Source organism: Ascaphus truei, chromosome 1, assembly GCF_040206685.1.
Source record: "Ascaphus truei isolate aAscTru1 chromosome 1, aAscTru1.hap1, whole genome shotgun sequence".
Lineage (NCBI taxonomy): Eukaryota > Metazoa > Chordata > Amphibia > Anura > Ascaphidae > Ascaphus > Ascaphus truei.
This window is the reverse complement of record NC_134483.1, coordinates 108955102-108975569: the sequence shown is the minus strand read 5'-3', so window position 1 is coordinate 108975569 and position 20468 is coordinate 108955102. Positions and strand designations below refer to the sequence as shown.

Sequence of the window (20468 nt, the reverse complement as noted above, 5' to 3'; positions counted from 1 at the left end):
AAAAACAAAACATGTACAGTAGGATATTGCTTGGTCTGCAGCTTTAAAAGCAGCACATAATAAAGTACCTGCTTTCATCTTGTTATAGATAAATGAAACACCTGGATCAGCTTACTTTGGATTTGGTTTCCTCATTTATTGGTGAAATATTTTCCAAAATAAATAAGACGTATTCAGTAGAATGAGAATACCAAGAAATAGATGCATTCACATTCTGTGCCTTGTGTTAATATTTCTGTCTCTGTACAGTATATCTCCCATCATACCACGAGATTGTAAGGCCATTATTTACATTTCTATTTAGTATTGTAAACGGAACTCTGTGGTTTAAGCTGACTCTATTGTCTTGCTGAAAAGCAATGTATACATGGTTGGGATGGTATAAATATAATAATAATAAAAATGAATCCTACAAATACTGTTAGAATGAACATTGTTACTGTTGCAGGACACTTCTTAACACAGATTTTACACGACTTTTGTAAATAAGGATAACATACAAAAATGGCATCTAAAAATGGTCTTAATCTCATGTACAGTACAAGTATAAAAAAAATAAACCTTACATCTCATCCATAGAATGCAGCCTAATGACCCAATGTGTATTATAATAGTGCCAAGAGAAATAACAATAAATAAATAAAAATCAGGGAGTATAATTGTTTTGAATAGTTTTTTTTTCTTCATTTTTTAAGACACTTTTTGGGGAGATAATTTGCATGTTTTGTATTCATAGATATAGGTTGACTGCACATGTTAAGTAATTGTACATTGTTTTTATATTGCACTGCTAGTATAATTATAATGTCTTTATAATATTATACAGCATACTGCAGCATGGTACTGTATGATGGTGTAATCTGTACATTGTACAGCTAAACAGACACAATGCATACCGTTTTATAAAGAATACACAAAGAAGCAGCTTAAGTATTGATCGTTGGGTTTCAATAGGAGGTGTCCTTCAGTATTTGATGTTAGAGTGTAACGTCAAGGGAAATAGTTACCAACCTAATTTTCTTCTGTATAACCATAACACAAGAATTGGCATTATTCTACCTGTAACTTCCCTTGAAGTTTGGAGGAATGTCAGTACCTTTCCTTATTTCATAACTGCAACTAATTTTTCACACTTAGTTTTAGTTAATTGTTGCAATCAAATCAGAAAAGTACTTTTAGTGTCAATACTGTTTTTCTTCTTCCCCTTTTTCCTTCTCTCTCCCCCCAAAAAACAGACACTTAAAATCAACTTTGTAGAATTGTTTTCTTCTCCCAACCAGTGGTACTCCGACTTTGGGAACACATGTGGTAAGCTACTAGTCAATAACAGGGGAGTCCCAGCACTCTCCTACTCCACCTGTATAAGCTACTAGTATTCTCAAGTTGTCGTATTTCTCGCTATACACCATTCTGACTCTTTAGTTCTGCTCAAGGATGTCTTCTCTCTACCCCCTTTTGTGTCTAAAGCCCTCTTCTGCCTTAAACCTTTCTCACTGACTGCCCCACACCTCTGGAATGCCCTTCCCCTCAATATCTGACTAGTACCCTCTGTATCCACCAATACGACCCATCTTAAAACCCACCTCCTTAATGAAGCATATTAGTAGATCTGTGGCTGATTCTATACACCTCATACATAAACTTTGGCCCCTTGCACATTCTTACAAGAACACCCTCCTACTGTCCCTGCATGTTCTTCCTTCTTACCAATTAGAATGTAAGCTCTTTGGGGCAGGGACTCTTTTTCCTAATTGTTACTTTTATGTCTGAAGCGCTTCTTCCTATTAGCTGCTGTTTGTATTATTTGTTGTTTATATTATTATGTCACGTTCATTACTGCTGTGAAGCTCTATGTAATGACGCAATATAAATAAAGATATACATACATACATTAAGTCGTCTTTGCTCACTTTTCCGGTTTTGAGAGTTACTCCACTAAAATACAGAAATTGAAATCGCTGCATATAATAAAAACTGTTTTTTTTTTTTTTTTTATTATTGCTGTACCTTTTAAATCGCAATACAAAAAAAAAAAAACACATTTATTTAGGGCAATCCTAAATAAAAGTATAAAATGTACCTATACACGCCTAGGTAATTCCTACTACTTCTATGAGAAGAAACCAGTGACCATTGCTGACAATTGGAGTGGTAAAGGACAGAAATGAAAGGTAGACAATTGCTGTACACACATCAAAGTTTATTGCAGTAAGCTGCAAAAATATATATCGTGAAACCGAGCGAAGTAACTGCATCTTTCGTAGATAGCACTGCAGAAATTGCAACGTCTTATATGGAGCAAGTGCGCTGAAAACTGTACAAAACTTTGTTTGTAAATTTCAGGGCAGCTCGTGAAGTTTGATGCACGTTTTCTTCTTCACTTCAGTCTTGTTACGACTTTGGTTGACCATGGCACAGCTCCAGCAAGGAGGAGGTCCAGATGAAAAGGAGAAGACAACTGCTTTGAAAGGTACGAGCTTGATCTGCTGACTCCTTGTTGGTTAACTTATTGCACAGGTTAGGCGATTTACTGTACCATTCATCTCCAGCAGTGAAGATGCTAGAATTGAACGCTGTATGCTAGAGCAGGGGAACGCAATCTTTTTCCCCTGCACCCCCCTGCCAGCTGTCCTGCTCTCCGCGCGCCCCCCTCCCTCCTCCTTACCGTGGTTCCCTGCGTCTGGGCATGACGTCACATGACCGCACGGCGTCATTTGATGCTGTGTTGCCATGGCGACGCGTCCCCCGATGCTGGCTGAACCACGCTAAGTAAGGCTTACAGAGGCCTTCGCCGCTTCCCCGTCACTTAATTTAAGTGCCATCGGGAAGCGCACGGGGCCTCTGTAAACACCAGTTTGCGCACCGCTGTGCTAGAGCACGGTCAACACACAACTTTTACAGTTTAATAAACGCAAACGGAGGAAGCCGCTAACACATTTTCACACTAGCTTTTGTTATTTTTTTGTACACGGCTGCATTATCTTGGTGAGGAGGAGTTAGGAAATTAAAACCGAGTTCCAAAACCTTATGCAATTCAGAATTACAGCTGTCCAGGTTCAATTACTAAAAGGACGTAATGGAATCTATAAGATTAGTGTAGCAGAAAATGAAATTGTTTTCTAGTTAACAAGACTCTTGAATAGTACCGAGGCAGCCTGACTCCTGGCAAATCGCGGTTACAAGTATTGCCAGCAATGGCTCAGCTACAGCGCCATTTTCACAGGAGTTGCGGTTAATTCATGTTGTTGTTGTGTCGGGATACATTTGTAAGTGCAATCTGACAGGCATACCCCACCCTTCCTGTGTGATTGTAATTGCATTCAAATGTTAACATAAGTATAGTGAATATTAGTATTTTTATAGGTTTTTTTTTTTTTTTTAAATAAAATTTAAGAAAAAAAGTGCTAAAAAAGGAGAATAAAAGTGCAGATCCTTATTCTTCGGCTCTAACAAATAACTACCCAGGCATAGAGCCACTACTGGAACACTTCTAAGGCTGCGGACATGGTGCCGCAGCCCGTGCGGAGATGCGCAGAGGCTGAGGGAAAGCGGGGGCTTTCCCTGGCCATAGTACACGGGCCGTGGGGGGCGTTCCTAGTGACGTCACGGAGCTGGTTCACTCTCATTGCGTGAACCGCTCACGTGACTTTAACTGATTTCTCGCACATCGCGCGCCCCCTCGTGCCTCGTCATGTACGCGTACACTGCCTTAAGGCAGTCTGTTCGCTTAGCGTGCGGACGCGTCCGCGAGGTCTGCCATAGTATGGACGCAGCCTCATTCTCACATGCCTCAGAGAAGTATTTCTCTCTCAGTGGACCTTGATAAACTGTATCCTAGCAACCCCATACATATTTGTCATTGCGGAATGCAAATGCTGGTTAGCGGTACAGTACGTCAATCTGTAAAGCCCCAATCCCACGTAGCAATATATATTGGTAGTTGCAATGAAGTGGAAGCACTCAAGCATGTAACATCTTGTCCAAGATTAGTATTTTTAACAGTTGTTTAATAATTTAGGAGTGTGTTTAATAGCTTTGCAAAGTTGGCCCCCAAATTCTGTAGATGGAAAAACACAATACAAAGTATTACATATCATACAACATATACCTACTGTTTTTGTTGACGATACTGTTGTTTGAGGAAAGAATGCAGTGATTCCAAAATAGTAGTAATTGTGTGTGAGTTCTAAAGAGTTGTGGAAAATGTCAATATAAGAGCAGCTGAAAACAAAAAAATTTGCATCAAAAAGTACTGCACTTTCTCAGTGAACTGCGTGAAAAGGGAATATTAAAGACAGGTTATACAAAATTGATTGGAAGAGAGCAGTGGAAGGAGTGAAAATGAGAGATGAGTAGTGCGCAGTGCCATAGTGAGAAATCAAAGCTTGTTTGTAGGAAGGAGCAGATGAGTGGGAAAGCCTAGAACAGAGGTCCCCAACTCTAGTCCTCAAGGACCACCAACAGTGCAGGTTTTAAGGCTGTCTTCTCATTAGCACAGGTGGCCCAATCATTGTGACTGAGCCAATTGTGCCTATGCAGGAGTATACTTAAAACTTGCATAGTTTGTGGTCCTTGAGGACTGCAGTTAAAACCTCTGGCCTAGAAGATAAGGAGAACTTTGTCGGTGGTCCGGAACTTGATGGAAAGCCAGGAGACGGTGTTACACAGGAGATGAGCAGACACTACCCAATCACAAATAGAAGATATAGTTATCCTCATTCAAGAAGTGGAAATATATATTTTGTTATATTTTATTTTGTTCAGTTCTTTACCTAAAACATGTAACATTTTGAGGATAAATATTTAAATAGTGTGTAGCCTGCCTTTAAGATATTAGTCCTGACACGAAGGATGAGGTTTTTGTACAGGTATCACTATATTGATGTTATATGTAGAACTGGTCTTAGGACCTCCTGGTTCTGCAAATACTCTATTATTAGACACCAAATATAATATAAAATATATAAAATACTCAGACTACCAACTAAGTTGCTGACCTGACTGGTCTCAGAGATGGATTGGCTGAATAAGACAAAAATAGTGGGTTTCTGTTTCCAATCAGTAATTCTTGTTTGTCATCTTTCAAGTGAAAATATTAAATGCAGTCTTGTGTCTCTCTTACCTCTCTCAATAGGAGTGATTGTAATTAAATATAGGGTTGCCTGTTAACTAACCGTCTCTCCTAATGTTCTTCACTAAGGTGATGGGAAACGTTAGTGCAGCATTCCCATTACATTATTCTCTGCACGGAAGTGGTATGAATTATTGGATGGCAAGAGGAGGTACAATCTTATCCCTTCTAGTAAATATAAAAATGAAAGTGTTTTATATGGATATGTAAAGTATTTTTTAATTCCCCAACTGCAAGAAATAGATTTCTGCTTATAGCTCAACCTCTTTTCAGTTCGATACAATGCTACATAACACAAGGTTACTTCTGGGCTAAAGACACACTGTCATTCTCTACAAATATACAATGGAAATTGTCTCATTTAGCTTTTGCTATGCATAAATTACAGAAGATTAAGAAAAATGTGCAATGCTGTGATACAAGTCAATCAGATGAACCTGTGAAGGCTAATCTGCTCATGGTATACTTATTATTCCAACCATTGTAAGTCTAAGTAGGATTTAGTGAGTTCATTGGGTCAAGTGCAGCTTTCTCTTTGGTGTTATGATGTAGTTTTCTCATCCTAATCAGTACAAATGTGGTGTAATCTTGTTTGGCTTTTAATGAGTCACTGGCCTTTTCTGAGCAGTTGAAGGGACTCAAGTGCACTTGGAGTTTTGAGTTCACCTTAATGAGTGTAGTTGCTGAAGAACAAATGACGGACGTAAAGGTATTAAACAGGAAAGAGTCTTATTAACCTCTTCAGTGTTTAATATCCCCTTCAGTAGGTGAACCAGAAAGTGGCTCCTACAATGGATTTATAATTGTTTTGCTTAACTTTGCCCCAGGTACAGCACCCCTGAGTTTTTTCAACTTGCGGCCCACAGCCCTTGGAATGGCCCCGTATACTGTAAGCTCCTGCTAATTATTTTGCAGTTGGTCAGACCACTAAATGCTAATTTTCACACGCACAATCTGAATGGGGTAATTCCCCGTAGGTGGAAAGAAGGGGGTCTGAACCGTAGTCATTTCAGCTCGGGGGAACCCATGCTCCTTGAGATAATTGCCTCCATACTGCACCGACACACTTTATTCGAGCAAATACCCGGTATGTACCTGGCAGATACCTGGAATGCGCCGCTCCTCACCTATGACAAGCCCCGTTGCGTTTGCCTTCCCAGCCTGGGTTCATGCCTGGCTGACGGGCGGCTGATCTGTTAAATGATAATGATTAGGATTTAATAGGCTGCAATGCTTCGCGTGTCTACCAGATGGCATAAATTCATGAATTGTAATGCAGTATATATATATATACTGTGCAGTATTGCAGCCAGAGGGAATAAAATGCTTCAATCCCTGCTTGGAAAATACCTCAATGCACTCGGGCAGAAAACAGTCACAAACCTCAATACACCCGGGTATACCCGAATTCGTGGGACTAGCCGAGCTCGAATAAAGTGTGTCGCCAGTGTAGGTGTTGCCGCTATCTCCTGCATGTTTGAAGGTCCCGTGTCACGCAGGCTAGTAGGAAGCCATGATAGATAACGATGCAGCTTACTATTGGCCTGTATGATGCAGCATTTTAAGCAGCCATGTTGTGTGCCCAGCTGGGCTTCTATCATCATGACCTACGGAGGTAGATATCTCGGGACGCAGGGGGTCCCTGGAGCTGAAATTAACATAGCTCAGCTCCGGACACTACCTGCTTCCCACATAGGGGACACACAAGAACGTATGCGGATATACCCCTTCAAACCAAGGTAATGTCATTATATGGTAGAGATGTTATAAATGCTGACAAAATGTTAACGTGTATTATTATTTTAATCTTTTTAAATGTATCAATATGACAATAAATATTATTGCGACGCTTGTACCTTTTTTCGGATCCGGACCCTTAGGAAAATTAGTTGAAGAGCCCTGCGTTATAGTGCTGCATCTAGGAAAAGGTCAAAACAAGCCTACGAAGACCAGAACTTTCTTGGAGGGTATTTCATGGTTATTCCAACATCTGCAGACTTGCAAACTCTCCACATATATGTGCCAAATGTGTTCGCCCTAAGAATACACAACATTTTGTATAGTGTTGCCGTACATCTGTGATCATGGCGTAAAAGAATGCATAGTAACACAATGCTGGGGCCAATTTCTGAAAACTGCCCTATATGCTACAAAAGTATCATGCACCGATTTTAAACTAGTTTTTGAATTTGCAATGGATGCAGTTTGATTCTTTTTCTTAAATATCGCTTTTTAGGAAAACCAAGTGTTATGCGTAGGTTTGTATATGTGCGTTGGCTTGCTGCATTTAGATTGGCATGCTACAATAAAATTGTAAGCTATTTGGAGCAGGGACTCCTCTTCCTAAATGTTAATTTTTAAGTCTGAAGCCCTTATTCCCATGATCTGTTATTTGTATTATTTGTTATTTATATGATTGTCATGTGTATTACTACTGTGAAGCGCTATGCACATTAATAGTGCTATATAAATAAAGACACATTCATACATACAATTGTAAACCGTTTTTATTTTCAGACTTGCTGTCTAGAATAGACTTGGATGAGCTGATGAAAAAAGATGAGCCTCCACTTGAGTTTCCTGATACCTTGGAAGGGTTTGAATATGCCTTCAATGACAGTAAGTAATCATAAAAATTAAGTAAGTAACCGTGTAAAAGACTGATCCTTTATTGCAGCGGCGCGCAAACTGGGGGAGCGCGCTAGATTTTCTGGGTGGGGGCGCCGCCGTTATAGAGGTCCCGCGCTCTCCCCCCAGGCATTTAAATGAAATGCCGGGGTACTGCGCGAGGCCTCTATAATACACTTACCTTCCCTTCCAGCGTCGATACCATGGCGACGTGACGTCACATGACCCCGCGCGTCATTTGACGCAGGGGTGCGAGGTGCCGAGGAGAGCAGCCAGTGGTGCTCATGGGGAAAAGGTTGCGCACCCCTGCTTTACGGTATCTGTTTTTAGTTTGTATTTCTGTGCTTGAATTGCCTGTGACACCTTCCATTATCCAGCAAAAATGGTTAAAAGTAGCTGCCGAAAGGTTTGCTGATATGAAGATCTTTTCATGCATTAGATTTAGGACTGCTAATAAATGTGGAAATAAAATCTGTAAAGCTGCTAGTATTAAGTACTACACCACTAGTAGTCTACACCAGCTAGGACTTACTGTAGGAAGTCCTCCCACCTGCATTTTTATTGGATCACTCGTACAAGGCTGCCTCTGCATTGTTCTTCACAACTTTGAAATAGCTTTTGTGTTTTCTATAAGTATACAAACATGTATAATATTGTTGTTTTTTTTTTTTAGATGGACAACTCCGACATATTAAAACTAGAGATCCGTTTGTCTTCAACTATCGAGAGGACTTACACAGATGGAACCAGAAGCGGTATGAAGCACTTGGAGAAGTAAGTGACTGTTTTATATGTGATATGTTTTTTTTGGGGGGGGGGTCACGATTTGATAATGGTCACTCCAATTTTTATGGTTGTGACTATTATGACAGCATACATATTTTCCTTAGAGCAGTAGTACAGTATGAAAATGGAAGGAGGGTAATGCAGATCCAGAATGACTCTGTGGCATTACACCGGAATCACACAATTTTGCAGCCTAAGATGCAGGGATGTTTACATGTAGGGATTGAGAAACAGTATGGAGTGTTTCAGCTTTTCCTTCTGTGCTAGACAGAAGTAGGTTAGCACTGTAAGATTAAAATGGATTTGTAATTAGATTAACAAATAAAAATATCACTTGTGAGCATATTCACATGTCTCAGATACAGGACTGCAAACCTGCTTTTCCCCATTATATCTTAGCATACTATGCTTCCACTGCAGCCAGAGGTTCTGGGTAATGACATGCAAATGAACACTCAGTGCGTCACTTTATGCTTCTGATTTATTTGATCATGGATCCCTATAAGCAGTGTTCGACAAACCTATACATTTGCACGCCCCGGGCGAGTGGATTTAACATCGTGGCGAGCTCCTATTGGCTCAAGCAGCACATGTGTGGTACTAGGTGGCGAGTAGATTTTTTTGTTGGGCGAGTAGATTTTTTTGTTGGGCGAGTAGATTTTTTGGTGATTTGTCGACCACTGCCTATAAGTGTATGGCTACCATATTACACAGCTTTTAATAACAAATGGCTACATTTCACTAAACCTTGGAAACTTCCCCTTGGGAAGGAGCTGCCACAGAGACTTTTTAAAATATTTTCTATTCTTTTCAATCATCATCATTTATTTTTTAAGTTAATACAGGAATTCACTTAAGGGGACATCACAATACTTAACAGTCAGTTTGAGAACAACTCCCAATTAAATACATTTATTTTGTTACACATGAGACAGACTTGCAAAGCCAGAATTATATAATACATAGATGAGGGTGTGGAAAAAGGTGTTGCCGACATCATGGAGTTAATTCAAAGAGCATTACCTGACAAGACGTACACATTTATAATGTCACAGTTAGGTAAGTCTAAATACAAAGAAATACATATTTGTGCTAAATGTAAACTAATTGTCTAAACTAGTGTTGTACCAGGTAATGTTTTATAAAAAAACGGGTACTCGGCCAAAATCAATAGTTCTACCCGTCCAGGTACCCAGTTACCCGGTTGGCACTTATCTGCAGGGTGGAGGAAGACCGCGATGACATCTGTGAAGAGCAGCAGAGGTCCTGTGGCGGTGGCAGCATCAGAAGTGTCTTCAGCTGGCGTGGGAGCTGCAGGAATCCATTACACAGCACAGTAATGGATTCCTGCAGCTCCAACGCCGGCTGAAGACACTTCTGATGCTGCCACAGGTAAGTGAGGTGATTATTTTCAGCTATCCTGACATTACCTGGCACCGGGCCCACTTCTCAGTTGCCGGGTCTGGGTAATTGAAAATGTGCCGGGTAATGCCGGACACCTGGTAATTCCGGGTACTCGGTACATCACTAGTCTAAACATTTAATTTTGAGTTCCAAAACCAAAAGCAATGGCAACATTGATAAGGTAGCACAAAACGAACGGGGGAACGGGGAAAACAAATCATTACAGGGAAGGTTTGAGATCCATCCACATGACAAAGGTATGACTAAATGAAAGTAATAAGAAGCATAGCCCTGTGGGCAATGAGTAAACTATAGCAGGGAAAAGGGCAAAGCAATTAGGTGTGGGGGGGTGACGGGGAGATTTCACTAAGACGAATGTGTTCCTGCACTGTAGCTACTCGGCACAAAAACAATGTTTACCACGAGTGGGGAGAGGTGGCGGCGCATGGACAGTTGCGACCAGAGTGGCGGGCATCTTTAAATGGATTCAAAAGCCCATAGAGAATACAATCCGCAGAATGCTTTGTGGCAATAGCGCGGCGGCCATCTTAGGATGGCTCCTCATATGCAGCCGCGGAACTACAAGTCCCAGAATCCCTAGAGGGAGGGACTGTACCACATGGGACTGCCCAGCCAATAGGATTGTAGTAAGGGGGAAAACAGGATATCCTCCCCGTGCAGGTAGCACGTGCGCCAGTCTGGACGGAGGAGGCAAAGGAGAAGGTAGTGTTCAGGGAGCAGTGCTTCCTGACCTAGGCCTAGATCTTGCCCCCTAGGCCCTGAGCCATAATAGAGTGTTGTAGGGAAGGCCCCAGATAGGGATTCTTCCCCATACTGATATTTCTGCACCGGTGACCGCACGGTCACGTGGTGCTCTGTGACCTGGGATCAGGCCGCCTCACGTCACATCACCTCACGTGAAGGATCATGATCTGTTAGGAGAGAGGGGATTTACGTTGGAGGCCCCGCTGCGTGGGACCAGCTCCAACTCACTATGCCAAGCAGCACCTGGGGAGTACCCAGGTAGGTACCTCACATTTGGGTCGGAATTGCTGGGACAGGACACCAGGGGTATTTGTGCCACAACACCCTCTGTTCTTTGGGGAAACCACCACGTGTTGGGGCACTGAGTTCATACTGTGGGTACAGTTATGTTATATATGTTAGTATGTGTGTACAGTAAACCTTCGTTATATACATTGTGTGGTGTATTACTTATTTCTGTATATCGGTTCCTGTGAGGGGTTATCCCGCCAACGCTGGGATCCCTCATAGATGGAGGCGCTGCACTGCAAGGAGAAAGAGCTCACCCCAGGCTCCCAGAGGCGGAGGCTTAGGCCTCCTGTGAGCAAACAGGCACGTAGTCGCCCTGGTAGTTCCCTTAGGCATAGGGAAAGGGGGCTACATATACATGGAGACGCTTGGTTCCTCCACACATGCAAACAATATTGTTTTATTATAGTAATCAACGTAAAATCATTACAAATTGAAGCTGTTTTCCGCTTAATAGCTGGTTGTTACATTGTTGCCATTTCAACATCCTTGGTTTCTGAGCTTGCCACACTTGGTAGTGTTTACAAGCTGCACATACTGTACTGTACATTTCCCCCCCCCCCCAATCTTTTGTTTTATTGGAAGTATATAAACAAAGATACAGGATTGTCATGAGCACAAGACTGGTATTGGTACTGATAGTTTCCAATAAACATTTTTTCTTTCCCCCCCCTGTCACCAAGGGTTGCATCCTAACAAGGGGATATAGAGAAAGAAGAGGGGTGGGGGGTGAGACAAACAAACAGGAAGGGGGGGGGGGGTGAGAGCTCGCCCTCCCCCCAAGCCACAGATCCCAGGTCTTTTGGAACTGCGGTAGTTTTTTATGGAGCATCGCTGTGAGCCTCTCCATAGTCATAACTGTCATAACTGTGTTGATCCTTTTGACAACTGTGCCTCTTGCTGGGGCTTTTGTCTGCTTCCAGGCCGCTGCGGTAGAGCATCTGGCGGCTGTGAGGATAGAAGAGATCAGCCTGCACAATGGTGTGGGATGTTTTCAATAGACTTGCCAAGCACGAAGGTCAGGGGGTCCAAGGGGATCTTCTTCTTTAGTTTTGAAAGAACTTAAACTGGTGGTGGATGTGAGAGTCTCTGGTTAGTTGTTCCAGTTTTGGGGTGCACGGTAAGAGAAGGAGGAACGGCCGGATACTTTGTTGAGCCTTGGGACCATGAACAGTCTTTTGGAGTCAGATCTCAGGTGATAGGTGCTGCATGTGGTAGAGGTGAGGAGCTTGTTCAGGTAGCTGGGTAGCTTGCCCATAAAGAATTTAAAGGCTAGACAGGAAAGACAGGAAAGGTGAACTTTGCGCCTAGACTCTAGTGATGACCAATCTAGTTCTTTGAGCATTTCGCAGTGATGTGTGTTGTAGTTGCATTGGAGAACAAAACAACAAATTGAATTGTATCTGTGGGACGGGGAATCCAACGTCAATTCCAACCCCCTGTAGATCTCAGAGATCTGTCCTCTCCAGTAGCTGCCCTTGATACAGAGGGACTCAAATTTGGTTCGTGCGGGGAATTTGGAATTTTGGGCGAGCGATAAGAGAATGTGCCTGATTTGCAGGAATTTACACAAGTGGAGATCTTGGAGCTGATGTTTATCTCGGAACTCCTGGAAGGAAAGTAACAAATCTACGTAAGTACCAGCACTCACTGTCTTAATAGCTAAATGATGAAAACAGTTGTAATGCAGAAAAAACATTTAATAATAAAACAAACCAGAAATGAATCAAATGTGTTTGCAGAAACCAGTATCACAAATGGGCATGTCACAAAGTGAAGGGGGGGGGGGAAAGGAAAAGGGGAAAAAAACATGAAACACAAGGAATATACACAAAAAATGGAGAACGGCAAGTATGCTAGGGGGGCAACGTTTCGAGGGACTACCTCTTCATCTGGCCCATTCCCCCTGGTCCAAAAGGTCCCAGAGGTACTTCCCTAAGCCTCCCTTCCCCTATAACTGGTCAAATCAGACACCCCTGAAAATAGATAGCAAACATACAGTGTAGGCTAAATACAGCTAAACAGCTAATCGCAGGAACGCAAGAATCCACACGAGCACAAGGAGCAGACCACAGGGTTTGATTAATGTCTTCATACAGGGTTTGATTACTGTCTTCATTTGCTATTGCCATTAATCTTACATTGACTGTTGTGGACTCCTGGTGCTTCTTTACAAGCTGCTTTCTTGCAGGCTGTGTTCAGCCTTGACTGTACCATTGCACACAGTTTCTGGTAGTACTTGAACTACTGGCATTGACTGTAGTGGATTCTTGCTTCCCTGCTATTAGCTGTTTAGCTGTATTTAGCCTACACTGTATGTTTGCTATCTATTTTCAGGGGTGTCTGATTTGACCAGTTATAGGGGAAGGGAGGCTTAGGGAAGTACCTCTGGGACCTTTTGGACCAGGGGGAATGGGCCAGATGAAGAGGTAGTCCCTCGAAACGTTGCCCCCCTGCATACTTGCCGTTCTCCATTTTTTGTGTATATTCCTTGTGTTTCATGTTTTTTTCCCCTTTTCCTTTCCCCCCCCCCACCCCTCACTTTGTGACATGCCCATTTGTGATACTGGTTTCTGCAAACACATTTGATTTATTTCTGGTTTGTTTTATTATTAAATGTTTATTCTGCATTACAACTGTTTTCTTCATTTTGCTATTAGACAGTTAGTGCTGGTACTTACGTAGATTTGTTAGTATTATACAGGGGAATAAGGGTCCCCTTTGGTTCCGTGCACCCTGCAATTGCATTAATTTAACATCATCAGAGTGCTGTCTATCGTCCCCCTTTTACTCCTGGAAGGAAAGGATCTGCCCTTTCTTCAGCAGAACTGCAACCAGCCTAATATTCGGGTCCTGGAATTGACCGAATTGTCTTTGTAAACACCCGGGCGGGAAGTTTGGGTTTCCAAAGATGGGGGGGTAAGTTGAGAGGGGGATGCTAACAGGCCATATTTCCCTTTGTTTTTGAGCCAAATATCCCACGTACATCTCATTGATCCCAGATCAAACTTCCACGGGCCTCTCTCCTTGCCCCCCAGGACCAGAGGGACACCGGGAGGGGGGCCGCGTAATGGGACTCTCTTGAGAGGAGGAGGTCGGATCGTAATTCCAGGCTACTGCCTGCCTCAGTTGTAACGCTTGGTAATACTTGATCACATCGGGGACCCCGAGTCCTCCCCTCGTTTTGGAGGATAGCATCCCCGATCTCGGGACCCTTGGTCTCCCACCTTTCCAAATGAATTGGAGTATGTGGAACTGGATATTCTTCAAAGCCGGTCGTGGGACGGCTATGGGGAGGGTTTGGAAGAGGTAGAGAAGTCTCGGGAGGATGTTCTTTTTGGTTGATGTACTGTACATTTTAAGCAGCAAGGGGTCTCTGGAGCAGAACTCTATTAATTTCAGCTCTGGCGACCTCCTGCTTCCAGAAATACTTACCTCCATAGTAGGTTCTGTTTGGCCCTCCGCTCGGCTGTGAGAAAACCTCTAACAGCGCTCAAAGGAGATTATAAAGAGATAAGTATATAGTGACTTAAACAGTGATCAATGAAAACAATATTGTGCAAATAAATAGCCAATAAGTGCAATATGTGAAAAATGAATACAAATAAATGCTGCTCAAAAACCCTTAGAAGGATGGTCCACAGGAATCCCTCTTGCTGGAACTTGTGGAAAGGAAAGGGGAGCGCAACTTGTTCAATGGTGAATATGTGGAATTAAAAAATGATACAATAGTGCAACACGGTCTCTGTGTAGGAAATACTTCAAACTCATTTGATCTCTATAAATTCAGAACTCACATTCTTTCATAGGTAAACGAGCATGTAACCCAAACTGATGTGGGTAGTGTGGAAATTCGTGCAGGTTCTCTTTCTCTCTATCTCTCAGGGTTCTTGGAGATACTCTGATTCTCTCAGGTTTCCAAGGTATCAGCCATATATATGGGAGAATGGAAAGCCAGACATAGTGTGTACCGTACAAAAATAGACACTTTAATGGCTAAAAACCCATATGGGTGTATGCTTACATCAATAAAACTTGTACCAGACACATAGGAAAAGCGAACTCTGTGTCCCAATCCTCACCCCCTCTGCCAGACTCTCCAGTCACTTCACATCCGGTTCACCGGCGTCTCACTTCCGGTATCACGGCACGGCTGAAATTCACCAAATGAAGGGGACTCTGAGGTGCAGATCGAGTGCAGGTGAGTGGCGACAGCAGGGCGCTTCCAACTCTACGCGTTTCGCTGTCGTCGCTTCGTCAGGACTCCTACAGAGACTGTGTTGCACTATTGTATCAGTTTGTATTCCACATATTCACCATTGAACAAGTTGCGCTCCCTTTTCCTTTCCACAACCTCCGCTCGGCTACCAGGGTTTATATTATGATGACATTTTAAATCTACCACGCCCAATAGGAAGCCACGTCATTTGTTTCGGCTTCCTATTGGCCCGTGTGACGCAGGAGCTTTAAACCCTTGCTAGCTCAGCCGGCGTGGCTATCATCACCCCCTACAGCTGGAAGTATCTCCAGAAGCAGGGGGTCCCCAGAGCTGAAATTAATGGGGTTCAGCTCTGAAGACCCCCTGCTTCAATCCTGTGTAAAAATTAAATGTTAATTTAAAAAAAAAAAAAAAAATTGTTTGGTTTGTTCCTTTAATGAGTCTCAAGTTGTCCATGAAAATATTTCTCCGTATCCCTAAAAGCATGCGTGAACATTGTTCACATTTCTACATAGCTGGCTCTCATTTTAGTCTATCGTGCCTTAGTTCATTGAACTGTAGCATAGCACATGCCTTGTGGTATTCAAGTAGTACAAATTGGAGACCTTTTGCCCTAACTGTGTTCTTGAGGCTGACTCTCAAAGTTGGTTACTTAGTGCACGGATAAATCACTAGAATCTAAACATTATTCTGTTTTGTGTCGAAATCTGAAACTGCAATATTTGCCCTGTGCGCAGCGAAGTTTTTGCAGCTTTTCATTAAGGACACAAACAAAACCTTTCCCCACCTGCTAGCACATTTTCTTCGGGTCCCTGGGCTCCCTCGCACTCCGGGCTGCAGGATTCTTTGAAGCACTTGGAGTTGTTACTCTGGGAAAAAAAAAAAAAACAAGTAGACAGCTAAGCTGTCGGTGTCCTTTAGGCATTATTGTATTTAACAAAATGTTATACAAAGTGTGAGAAAATGACTGTAGCGAAGAAGAAAATACGAGACTAAGGACAGACGGCAACTAAAGAAAAAAAATCAATGAGATATTTCTAAACAATGAATACTATTATGGCAAGTCGTGTTCAGAATGTATCTCACGCAGTGTTTTTTTATTTTTTAAACTATTTTATTCTTTTTGAATAGTTAGTACTTAAAACCATAGTAATATGATACTCTAGAGCAGGGGTGAGCAAACTTTTTATGCCGAGCCCCCCTTTTCATCAATGATATTTGTCGGGCCCCCCCTGCCTGATGTGAACAAAAATCACATGAAAAAAAAAACAAGTTTAAACGGTATACAATACAAATGTGACTACAAATACATATAAATACTTACATATTTCAACATTATATCGATACGTACGATATCATGTGTGACAATCTCAAATAGATTCTCATCATCTCCTCTCCTCAACCCCCTTTGACTGCGGCCCCGCTGGTGCTGAGTGCGCAGTAATTGCCGCTTTTACTTACATAAATCTATATGTGTAAGTCCCTGCTCATGTGCTGTGCGGGCACGCACGCTCACTCAAGTTAGGTGCTTGAGTAAACAAAAAATTAACTTTCAAGCGTGCTCAACTTGCCCGCAATAACATCCCCACCTCCACGCGCGCTTGCGAAATAGCCAGGACACCCAGCGCTCATGCTTAGAGAGCTGGTGACATCACGGCTTTCAAGCATGAGCGCGGTCAGCGCCAGCGGGGCCGCAGTCTTTCTATTGACGTCTATAGACACCTGCTGCAAATGCATTCTTTAATATTGTTTACATTTTCAATGCTTAGTTAGGGACATTAATTATTATCCCCCATGGACTGTAAAGTGTCTGTAGAACTGCAGGGTTATAGCGACCAGAAGACAGTAGGACAGGGATGAGAGAACCATGAATGCACTCAAATCTTATTCTCAAATTCATTGCACTTATCATAACATTTGGAGCTGTAACATGTTTATGAGATGGATCACTATCTGTTTATTTGGCTGGTATCTGGTAATATTTGTTTCTTTTGGTGCACTGTCAATATCACACAGGCAAATAAACATTCATTCCACCCCATATCTACCTCCCTTCCCTCTTCCCCCCCTTTTTGTCATCCACCCTCCTACTTAGCAGTATTATTTTGTATACCTTTTTTAACTGTTATGGGGTGTTTTTCCTTGTGTTTCAGTAATATTAGAGTACATTGGGTAAAATTCAGATAGCCTACCCTTTCTTGCAATTTCAGCTGTGCCTCCTGTCCTGTGTGACTGAAGAGAATTGCAAAGCAGGGTGCCAGGTCACGAGCATTAGCAGGAGCAGAGTGCTGCAGGGCAGGCACCAGAAGCAGGGACATTCCACGTCAGACATGCCTGCTCCTCCCCTGCAGTCCTCCTGCATTCTTGCCCTCTTCTTCCGATCCACCAGCTACTCTAACAGGGTTCTTTTGCAGCTGGCTGTCATGCCCTCATAACCAGACTAATACATCCCCCCTTATAGACCAGGACTACAAAACACTGTGAGCCAGAACATACAGCTACATACATATAGAGAGGGTACATTTCCTGATATATGAAAAGTTAGTAGATGTTTCTTTAATCCTGAAACAATCGGTGCACTTTGTGCCTGTTGAGTGATTTCACTGTATTGTGGTGGATCTCTGGACTGTGACTGCACCTTTAATTGGATGCCGTAAGGGCGAGGGGGGGTGATGGAGTTAGAGTTTATTTATTAGCAGTCTGTGCTCTGTCACTGACTAAACAACTCTTCCAATTCCACACAATGTACACTGAATGCTGACCTACCTTATGCAGCAAGCTCAGTACACACAGCCCTGCTACACACACCTGACCAGCCCCTGATCTGTCCTCTTCCTGCTCTGTCTGCACAGCGCTGCTACAGGGCAGACACAGGAAGCAGGGACATTCCACGTCAGACCGCTGGGGCATGCTCCTCCCCTGCAGTCCTCCTGCGTTCTGGCACTCTTCTTCCGATCCTCTAGCAGCTCTGACAGGGTTATTTTGCAGCTGCTGTACCTCCGCCCCCCCTCCATCATGTTCTGCCGCCGCCTGCACACATCATGTTTCGCCGCACCCGGCTGCACCGGCCCTGCGACCCCCTTAAAAGATCTTGCGCCCCCCCAAGGGGGCACGCCCCCCAGTTTGCGCACCACTGCTCTAGAGAATGAAACCTCTGGCTGTCTCTGCTGTAAAGCTCATTACAGCCCAGTAAAATGTCAGGACCCCTAAATAAGATGTATATAAAGTGGTGTGCAGAAGTCTCCCCCCGCCCCCCCCACGCACGTTTTTCAGATTTTTTTGGCTCAGGGAGCATACTTCGCGATGCCTTGAAATTAGACTTTACATGTAAATGCTACAAAAGTTAGAAAATGCATATAGAATATAAATATAACGAGTGCTCACCACAAACAAGACGGGACCGCGAGGCTGAGGTGGGGATGTCATTAGCCACCGACCTACAAACGAGCAGCCATGTCCGGAGTGCAGAGTGGTAGTCGTGCAGTGGTTGGTCGAGGTACTTGCCGTGGTCTAGGAGAGGAGGGATCGGATTGTCGTTGTGCAGTGCCGGGGTCCAGGGGTATAGAATGTAGAATAGTCGTGTCCGTAGCCGTGGTCCAGGGGTCAGAGAAGGAAGGAGTCCGGGTGCAAGCTGAGGTCTAAAATAGAAAAAGTAAACAAGACAAAGGCAGGGCCACAAGAAGCTAGAGGTAAGCACAAGTCACTAGGACAGAGTTTATGCTCAGCCAGTTTGCAAGAGGACTGGCTGAGCCTATAAAGAACAAGCTGCCAATGGAGAAGCAGCAGGGAGCTGTGAGCAATAAGTAATCACAGGTATACTGTGTACTGATGGGCAGGGGTGGAGTGAGTAGCAGCTGTGGAATAGTTGAGTGAATTAACCCATTGCTTGCCTGTGTCTGCGCGGTGTCTGTGCGTAGCTAGCTTGCGCCGTGCGTTGCTGATGTCATCACGGGAATAGAGCCTGGAGATGGTCCCTTCTGTGTTTTCCTTCCTAGCAGCGCGGTGCCTGAGCGCAGGTTGCAGCTGACACGCGTAACTCATGACGTCGTGAGTTAATTCACGGGGGCGGGGGCCTAAGCCCGATCCTGACAATAAATAAGTAAGATTTACAGAGAAAAAAAGATTCGTCTCCTTTGCTTAAGTATTCAACCCCATTGCTACTACAGCCGGAAATCCGCTCAGGTGCAAATTAATTATTTGAAAGCTCACAAAATTATGAAATGGTTTCAGGTTGTGTGTAATCATAGTGGTTTAAGTTGTAGATAATTTCCCTCAGGCATATACAAACTTTGAAGCTGCAACTTGCACAGTGATCCAACAAAGCAACCATGAAGACCAAGGAGCTTTCGAAACAAGTCAGGGATAAAGTGGTAGAGAGGCACAGTGTAGAAGAAGGGTTCAAGAAAATTTCAAAGATGCTGATTATCTCCCTCAGCACAGTGGCATCCATCATTAACTCTATGCCCAGGACATACTTGAAAACGATAGGTAACTCTCAATGTATTACTTCCTGTTAAACATTTTATAAATAAAATTAAATAAATAAATCATTAAGTGGAAGATGCATTGTACCACTCGCACACTACCCAGATCAGGTAGCCCTCCCAAACTGAGCAGCCGTGCAAGCAGGAAACTGATTCGGGATGTCATTCTGAAACCAACAATGACCTTGAGAGATCTGTAAAGTTCTGTGTCGGAGATGAGTCAGTATTCACACATCAACAATTAGCCTGTCCCTACACAAAGTTGGCCTGTATGGACAGGTGGCAAGAAGGAAGCCATTACTCAAAAAGACTCATCGTACAGTAAATCACATGGCATTTGTATAAAAGCATATTGATGATATTGCAGACATGTGGAAAATGGTTTTGTGGTCAAACAAGATAAAAATTTAACTTTTTGGTCTAAATTCCAATCATTACGTCTGGCGTAAGCCCAAGACTGCCATCCCAACTGTCAAGCGTGGTGGCAACATCATGTTATGGGGATGCTTCTCTTAAGCAGGGACTGGGAAGCATGTCAGGATGGAGGGGAGAATGGATGGTGCAAAGTACAGGCGAATCCTTGAGGAAAATCTGTTTGTAAGCCGAGACTCAGAAACTTGGGATGAAATTCAAATTTCTGCAGGACAATGACCCGAAGCATAAAGCCAAAGCCACACTGGAGTGGTTGAACAAGGAAAGAAATAATATTCTTGAGTAGCCCAGTCAAAGTCCTGATTTGAATCCAATCCAACATTTTTAGCGA

The 20468-nt window shown here is 43.1% G+C and overlaps 1 protein-coding gene across 5 annotated transcripts in view; it reads left to right on the top strand.

Moving 5' to 3' along the window:
• The window catches only part of ARB2A (ARB2 cotranscriptional regulator A), a 422320-nt gene that overhangs the window by 19877 nt on the left and 381975 nt on the right, over positions 1 to 20468 (top strand). For 4 of the 5 annotated variants that reach the window (XM_075593147.1, XM_075593126.1, XM_075593136.1 and 1 more), the window contains exons 2-4: positions 2344 to 2470; positions 7649 to 7750; positions 8433 to 8533. In XM_075593147.1, coding sequence (XP_075449262.1) covers positions 2362 to 2470; positions 7649 to 7750; positions 8433 to 8533 — 312 coding nt within the window. In that variant the 5' untranslated portion in view covers positions 2344 to 2361. The remainder of the gene's footprint in view (positions 1 to 2343; positions 2471 to 7648; positions 7751 to 8432; positions 8534 to 20468) is intronic. The other variant, XM_075593131.1, reaches the window with a different exon arrangement.